At 58.4% G+C, this 8756-nt stretch overlaps 1 protein-coding gene across 1 annotated transcript in view; it reads right to left on the minus strand.

The window, feature by feature from the left end:
- LOC102386052 (protocadherin-10-like) overlaps window positions 1-2030 on the minus strand; it is a 6192-nt gene extending 4162 nt beyond the window's left edge. Inside the window, exon 1 of the mRNA XM_006034159.2 lies at window positions 4-2030. Within this exon, the coding sequence (XP_006034221.2) occupies window positions 4-2030 (2027 nt within the window). The remainder of the gene's footprint in view (window positions 1-3) is intronic.
- Window positions 2031-8756: the final 6726 nt, after the last annotated feature.

The raw sequence follows: 8756 nt of genomic DNA on the forward strand, positions 1-8756 counted from the left end.
CGCTCCACCACCGCCACCAGCAACGACACGGAGGCCGAGAGCGGCGGCTGCCCGTTGTCCCGCACCAGGACGAGCAGGCGCTGGCGCGGGGCGTCCCGGTCCAGGAAGGTGCGGGCGGTGCGGAGCTCCCCAGTGTACAGCGCCATGCTGAAGAGCCCCGGGTCCGTGGCCTGGAGCAGCTGGTAGGACAGGCGCGAGTTCTGCCCCGCGTCCGCGTCCATCGCCGACACCCTGGCCACCAGGTAGCCCGGGTCCGCGAAGCGCGGCACCAGCTCGGTGGCCACGGAGCCGTTGCGGGGCAGGGGCGAGACGATGACCGGCGCGTTGTCGTTCTGATCCAGCACGAAGACGGTGACGGTGACGTTGGCGCTGAGCGGCGGGAAGCCGGCGTCCTGCGCCCGCACCTGCACCTGGAAGCTGCGGATCTGCTCGTAGTCAAGCGATCGCAGCGCGTACATGTGCCCACTGTCCGAGTTGATGGACACGTAGGTGGCCACGGGCATACCCTGGATGCGGCCCTCGGCCAGGGAGTAAGACAGGTAGGCGTTGTGCTGGCAGTCTGGGTCGCGGGCGCTGACGGAGCAGATGGAGGCGCCCGGGGCGTTGTTTTCCAGCACGTAGACGTTGTAGGAGGGCTGCAGGAAGCGCGGCGCGTTGTCGTTGACGTCGGACACCTGGACAGTCAGCGTCTTCCTGGTGAGCAGCGCGGGCGAGCCGCCGTCCCGCGCCGTGATGCTGATGTTGTACTCAGCCTCGGCCTCGCGGTCCAGCGGCTCCGCTGTCACCAGCGCGTAGTAGTTGCGGAAGGAGGCCTGGAGCCGGAAGGGCACGTCTGGGGACAGCTCGCAGCTCACCAGCCCGTTGGCGCCCGAGTCGCGGTCCAGGACGCTGATGACGGCGATCACGGTGCCCGGCGGCGCGTCCTCCAGCACGGGCGCCGACACCGACGTGAGGCTCACCTCGGGCGCGTTGTCGTTGACGTCCAGGAGGCGCACGAGCACGCGGCAGTGCACGGCCACGGCCGCCGGGCCGCGGTCCTTGGCCTGCACGTACAGCTCGTGCAGGCTGGCGCGCTCATAGTCCAGCGGCGCCTTGAGGCGCACCCGCCCGCTGCGCGGCTCCACGCTGAACAACTCCCGCACGCGAGGCGGCGCGTGGCCGCTGAACGAGTACTCGATCTCGCCGTTCGTGCCTTCGTCCCGGTCTGTGGCGTTGAGCTGAATGACCAGGGTGCCAGCAGGCGCGTTCTCGGGCAGGCTCACGCCGTAGGAGGCCTGGTCGAAGGCGGGCACGTTGTCATTGGCGTCCAGCACCGTGACCACCACCCGCGCCGTGCCCGTGCGCTCCGGGACGCCGCCGTCCAGGGCCGTGAGCAGCACCCGGTGCGAGCGCTGCTGCTCGCGATCTAGGGCTCTCTCCAGCACCAGCTCCGCGAACTTGCTGCCGTCGCTGCGCGACTGCACCTCGAGCGAGAAGAAGCTGTTGGGGCTGAGCTGGTAGGTGCGCAGGGAGTTGGTGCCCATGTCGGGGTCCTGCGCGCTCTCCAGCGGGAAGCGGGCGCCGGGCAGCGCCGACTCGGTCACCTCCAGCACGTATTCCTGCCAGGGGAAGGCGGGCGCGTTGTCGTTGATGTCCAGCACCTCCACCTCGACGCGGTACAGCTCCAGCGGACCCTCGATCACCAGCTGCAGGTGCAGGAGGCAGGCCCCGCCGGCCTCGCACACCTCCTCACGGTCGATCTTCTCGTTGACGAAGAGGATCCCGTTCTCCAGGTTCACCTCCAGGTGTTGCCTCGCGCCAGCCCGGGACACGATGCGGAATCGGCGCGCCGACAGCTCGGCCACGTCTAGCCCCAGGTCCTCGGCGAGGTTGGCCACGAAGGCGCCGTGCTCTAGTTCCTCCGGGACCGAGTAGCGCAGCTGGGCGGCCGCGGGGACCGGGGCCGAGGCCAAGCGGCAGCTCAGCAGGAGCAACAGCATCTGCCGGCTGCAGAACCAGCCCCTGCCCCTGCCCCAGACGCCGGTGCCCATGGCGCCAAGCCCCGGCTCCGGCAGCGCCTACGGGTGCGGGTCTCCCCCGGGGCGCGGGTGGGAGCCCGGTTCCGGGAGCGCGGCCGACTTTGCCGCTGCAGCTGCCCTACTTGTGTTTGTTTAAGACTTCGACTTGCCAATACTTTGGGGCTCCGAGCGAGCCGCGGAGGGAGGACCCTCCCCGCATTCAGCACCGCATTGGTGGACAGAGGAGTGGAGAGCCGGAGCCGTGATGTTTGCCGGAATGGTTAACCCTTGCCTGCCTGCGGGCGGGGGGAGAGCAGCGAGAGTGAGGGGGAGCCAGAGAGGAAGGCAGGAAGGAAGAGCGAGCGATGTGCTAATTCCAATGCCCGGGAGGATGCAATCATTTCCATACGGTAAAAGGTCAGGTGCGTTCCCAGCGCCGCGGGGGCTCGGCGCGGTGCAGCACGGACCCCGGCGAGTATCGGTGCTCGGCGTTGCCCTCTGGCCGGGCAGCCAGTAGTTACTCCACGGTACGGTCCGTGACCCAAAGCGGATGAACTGGGGGGGGGTGCAAGATTTTCCCACAGCTGTTCGCTCCATCAATAGGACAGATTAAAGAGCCCCCAACACACCGGGAGCCAAATCCTCCGTATGAATATCCTGACATCAGGCTCCGCGCATGGATTTAACCTTTAACAGATGGTTAAGCTCCTGCAGAACTGATTACATTTTATTGGACACCGTTTCCGTGTAATGCTGCGGTTTTTAATTACCAGAGAAGGGGATTACAGCCCAGACAGCCGGATAAAGGCTGATTCCATCAGGGTTGGGACATGGAGACCCCCGCTTCTCCTCCCTCTCTCCCGCACGCGCGTACACACACCCCGTCCTAACTTCCGGCCCACGCAATGCCCAGCGTGTCTCTACCCAGCAAACTCCTTATTGCCAGACCAAACCGCGGGGAGGGGAAGGAAGGATAGTGGCTCTTCCGTGAATTTTGCCTTCCCCTGTCCCCACGGCGCACGCTTCTGCACAGACAGAGGTTCTCTCCAGCTCCGATAAACTTTTTGCCTCGAAACCCTTCCCTGTACATCCAGTGCGCAGGCTTCCTCACCACTCCCACCCGAGCAATACCGGCAGGGACGCGGTTGTGGGGCTGGGAGCGAAGCTGGGGGGCTGCATAATTTCTCCACAGATTGTCTTGGCTTCCCCATGCCTCTGAAGTGGGAGCAGCAAAACTGGCTGCCATGCCCAGGGTTTGCCGTTTGGGGGACCCAGGCGGGCCCTTTGTTACACAGCTGTGCTAGCAGCAGCTGTGAAATTGGCAGCTGCTAGTCAGTTTCACGGGTGCTAATGCATTTGGAAGGGCTGGTGCAGCGGCCCGGCTTGCGCTGCCCCGAACACCAGCCTCGGAGATGGCAGCTCCCAGTGGAATTCATTTCATTTGAAAGGCGTTCTGTCCCCCCCGCCACGCCAGGCACCCAATTGAGATCTCTTTATTGAATTAGTTGGCTCTCGCTTAAACATTTTCTTCAGAAACCTTTCTAAATTCTACCGGCTTTTACTGGGCAGAAAACTCCTCGCTTATCCTGTGCATACTTTAGAAGGATGGGAATTGCCAGCGATTTCTCCAGGCGTTAATTAGGGGATATTGTGTAGTCAAGAGAAGCCCCCTAGTGGCCGGACCTTCCCTACGACTTGATTAAAGGGGGATCATCTGTTAACAATCTACTTAAGGGATTGGGGGAGGCGCAGATTTCACAGGAGATTTATCTGTGCTGTGGGTATTTTCCAAAATACAGCTCGGCACCGGAGCTTTGTCTTCTGTTCATACTGCGTGCCTGATGACAGATTACCAGAGCCACAGCCCCAACCTCGACCCCCTCATAACCCTCCCCCTAATTTATCGCCAAGCAGCAGCAATACAATACATCCAGAAAACAGTGAGCTTCTTGGAGAGGGTTGGAAAGTTCTAGGGTCTTGGGCATAGGCGGAGAAAAGGTATCCGAGGTGCCACAGCTGGGGTAGGTTGGAGGGGGATCGTGGAGGAGCAGAAGTCGGGATCTCAGATCAGGCTTGGACGGGGTAAACTTGGGCTGGAGGCGGAGCAATAGGGCGTCGAGGGACTGTTCTGGTGAAACCAGGCCGGTTCCCAGCTCACAGCTATCCAGGCGGCGCGGAGAAGAGGCTTGGTGTCGGTGGTCCGGGGCCGCGGTGGAGCAGGGGCGCGGAGCTGCCCTCACGCAGTGGAGGCTCCGGGAACTTTGCGATGGGGCGGGCGGACGCTGTGGGAGGGTGGTGGAGCCGCGGTGGGATGAGTGTCGCCAGGGGCTCGCGGTGGCGGAAGGGGTTGTGTTCACGGTGCTCGGTGGGGCGGCACACCCCGATGCCGCAGCCACCACGACAGATCCAGACGGTTCCTCCGCTCGATAGTGAACAACCCCCCCGGTCCTTCTCACGCACCCTGCCCCACATTGGCCGCTAATTCACGAGCTATCATTGGCCCTCACACCTCATTAATTACATGGCATCGCCGACTTAACGACGCCCTCCCAGAGCTGATGCACAGCTCCCGGCAGTGCCCCCAGCTCCCAAACTGAAGGACCCCTTCCCCCACCCAAGCCCCGGATCTGCCCCAGGAAGGCAAAGCGACAGCCGCCCCCCTTGCCAACTAGAGACCCAAGTAGGTCAAGCCAGGAAAGCTTTTTATCAGTTAAGCAGCTGATCTGCTGGACCCAGCATCCCTCACGCAACACATGCAGAACCCCGGCCGGGTCCCGCCCCGCGTGCTCTCCGCCGCCGCCGCATCTTTCTCCCAGAGGCATCCGGAGAGTAGTGGCGGACTGGAGCAGCGGATCCCGCCGGCCCCGCACCTGCACAGCTAACTCGAGCCACACTCGTGCCCTCCCCTGCCCGGGGGTAACTGCTCGGCTCCCCGCTGCCTCCGGCGTCATTCACGCGGGGACCGCCCGACGCGAGACACTGCAAGCGGAGAGCACAGGAACAAATCCTCCCGGCTCTCCCTCGTTCAGACGTGTGTCCCCACGCCCGGGTCCGCTCCCTCGTCCCGGCGATCCGGTCCCCAACCTGCTCCTCGCTCCCTGCCCCGCCTGCCTGCGCGAGCAGGAGGCTCCCCTCCCCCACGCACCTCCTCGCCACACTCTGCTGAGTAGCAATCTCCCTGCCTGCCTTCCCGGCGCTGCCTCCCCCTCAGTCCTCACTGCCCTTTCTTCTCTCTCTCTCTTCCCCTCCCCCCGTTCCTCTCCCGTATTTTCTGCACTGACACGGTCACAGAATTTTTGCTTTGCGCTCCCTGTTCGTTCAGGCTTCCCAGGCCCGGCGTGGAGCGATCCGTCTCCTCCGGGGCCTGTCCGCCTCCTTCCTGTTTCCCTGGGAGCTGCCTTCCAGTTCCCTGACAGCTCCTCCAGTCGCCTTCCCCTCGTGCTTTCCCTGCTAAATCTCCTGTCCATTCCCATCGTGCCTGCCCCTCCTCCCCACACTGCCTAGGGATGCCATTGCTGTTCTGATTGCCTTGGTGACTTCAACACCTTCCCCCAGGGCACGCCCTGGCTCCCAATATCTGGGCCCTGTAGTTTGCTTTCCCCATTCCAAGGTGTTCTCGCCCTCTTCCCAGACCGTCCTCTTTTCTGTTCTTTGTTCGATGCCTTTCCACTCCCTCCAGTCTGGCTTGCTGGTTCCTCATTCCTACCTCCAGACTCTACCCCAGGGGCAGGCAATTATTTTGGGCGGAGAGTGGCTTACTGAGTTTTGGCAATCCATCGAGGGCCACATGATAGGCAGCCAGGGTCAGATAAATATATTAATTTTCTAAATTTTTTAGGGGCCTCGCAGGCCAGATAGAATGGCCTGGTGGGCAGCATCCGGCCCCGGGTCACATTTTGCCCACCCCTGCTCTACCCCTTTGTGCCTCTGAGCCCTGTCATCATCTTATCTCCATTCCCCCTAGGCATCTGGGATCTCAGGGGACAGGGGCAGTGGAAGGTTCAGGGGTGTAGCAGGAATAGTGGGGGATATTGGCTGAGGGGGTGCAGATCTCCAGAGCATAAACCAGGGGGTAAAAAGGGCACTGATTCAGTGGAGGAGGGAGGCTCCAAGGCACAAGGGGGACACCGGAGGTCTGGATGTGCAGTGAAGAATGGGAGGCTTCAAGATTCAGTGAGCAAAGAGGAAATATGGGCAGAGAGCTGTGCAGGAGTATCCCAATCCAAAAGGAGGAGTGGAGGGTGGGAGGGTGGACAGTGGATTCTAGGGGGAGGCACAGGTGTAACACAGTTGTGGGTGGGGCCTGCATAATGCTCTAACCTGTCAAGTTAAAGTTCAAACTAGTTATGCAGCCTTTCCCTCATCCTATTCCTCTGTGGCTTGTCTGTGCTAAAAAACCACACTGTACAACTGGAGTCTATTTTTGGAAGAGACCTAGGGCTAGATAGCAGGGAGTTGCTGCAGCTTAGGACTGAAGGGCATTGACAAAACTCAGTGGTGGTCCCACACAGGGCAGGGTTAATACAGGGCAGAATGGATGTACACAGACAAAGCTGTGTGGGTGGCCAGGGCCAGACTAGCAGGGGAGTTGCAGGTCACCAATGATGTACATTGGCAGACTTGTGTGTGAGACCAGGCTTGGAAATAGCAGGGGGTGCTGCAGGTTAGGATTGAGATGCCTTGGCAAAGCTACATAGGGGAAGTTTCTCCAGCTGCCTGCTGGCACTAAGCCTTGCCTGGCCAATGTTGTTATTCCACTTTCATGCACACCACATTTTTAGATTTTTTTTTTAAATAAAGTCACTGGAAGTACCTCACAGAGAAACATGCACACACAGTGCATATGATGAAGGGGGCAAATGCCCTCCTCAGCTTCTCTAATGGGTATAAAATTCCCCACAAAAAAATTATTGTCTGTTACTCTATTTTCCATAGAAATGTCAGCAGTTTAAAGCTTAAGCCTTATCCAAAAGGCAGATGCTGCCATGGGGGGCACATACATGGAAATGAGAAAGGGCATGGGATGTTTGTTAGACCCACAATATTGCTATTAATTTGGTGACTCATTTGCAGGTTGCATTTATACAGTCAAACAGCAAGCAGGCCATTTCCTCCTCTGTGAGCGGAGGTTTGGCTAAGGGAGATGTTATAGGAACTGGGTGCCTTTGTAAGTTAATCATCCAGCCTGCCCTCCAGGAGCTTTGGCTCCCTGGATTAAATTGGTAAAATAAACAGAAGTGCCTTTAGGGGGATGAGGTGACTGTGTCAATGAGGAATTTGTATTTATTAAGTTTCATAGGGCAGACTGCTTGCCTCCATGCAGTGCAATACAAAATATTAAACACACACACATCAGATAACGCTAGAAGCACTAGTGCTAAGAGCCACAGTCTATAATAACCCATTCTAGTCAGGGATGAAAGGCAGAAATGAAATGCAATCAAGTGAAAAAGCAAATAAATATGCCTTCTACTGCACCCGAAGGGTCCCAAACACAAGCTCTGACAAATCTGCCAAAGGGAATGTGTTTCAAAGACAGGAAGGCCCCCTCTTGGAAAGCTCATTTCCAGTTACCAATAGCAAAAGGATCAGCTGATCTCAGCTGCCACAATGGTGCAGAAGCTGAGAGGCATGGCTCAGGGAGCCCCGATGATTGTTATTAATACCTGGAATCACACTCAGAAGCAAGGGAGGAATCTCTGTAGAAGTCTGAGATGGGACCTGGAAGACCATATTTCAAAAGAATTCAGCTCCTGTTTAGGATCAGCATCTGGAGGATGTTCAAGAGCTCTTGGTCTGGTGGCTGAATGTTGGATGCTGAACACTTTTTAAAATCTGGCTTTGACTTTGGGTGTTAAGCACATGAAAATCTGTTACCACAGAGCCTGCAAGGTGCTAAATCAGGGACGGGCAAAATGTGGCCCCGGAGGCTGGGTGCAGCCCACCAGGCCATTCTATCTGGCCTGTGGGGCCCCTAAAAAATTTAGATAATTAATATTAATAAATTTAGAAAATTAATATTTATCTGCCCTGGGCTACTTGTCATGAGGCCTTCAATGGCTTGCCAAAACTCAGTAAGTGGCCCTCTTACCAAAATAATTGCCCATCCCTGTGCTAAAAGTATGCTGTGGGTGCTCAAGATCCATATGCATCTCCAAGAGTTGCTCAGTACCTAGCAGAATTGGGTTCTATGTGCCACCATTTTACCATTTTAAGTATGGTAAAAACCAAGTAGAGGTTACACCATACAGGTTTCCCTCAATTTATGCAGTACACGTGTTCCTGGAGAACAGCGCATAAATTGAATTTGCATAAAGAACCCATTTCACAATTTAACAACTAGGGATAGGTTCCCATGGCACTGAGGGAGAAAGTAAGGCTAGGACTAGGGAAGGGGAAGCAGTGATGCTCCCCGGGCTACACAAGGCAGCAAAGCAGAGGGAACAGAGCAGCACTCACCTCAGCCCTGGCTGCAGTGGTGTTCCACCTGTCCCCCGGTGCCTGGGCTCCGCTTGTCCACACTCACCTCTGCTGCTGGGCTGTGCCATGCCCTGGTGCAGGCAGCTGGTGTCGGCTGCTCCCAGGGCTGCTCCAGCATGGGCTGGGGTGAGTGCAGACAAGCGGGTGGTGCGGCGCATGGCACTGGCCCCAGACGGTACTGGAGCAGCTGCGGGAGCAGACACCACCAGCTGCCTGCACCAGGGCACAGTGCAGCCCGGCAGCTATAGGCAGCAGGGCTGTGCGAGGCTTTGGACAGAG

This window comes from Alligator sinensis, unplaced genomic scaffold (assembly GCF_000455745.1).
Source record: "Alligator sinensis unplaced genomic scaffold, ASM45574v1 scaffold14_1, whole genome shotgun sequence".
Classification (NCBI taxonomy): Eukaryota; Metazoa; Chordata; order Crocodylia; family Alligatoridae; genus Alligator; species Alligator sinensis.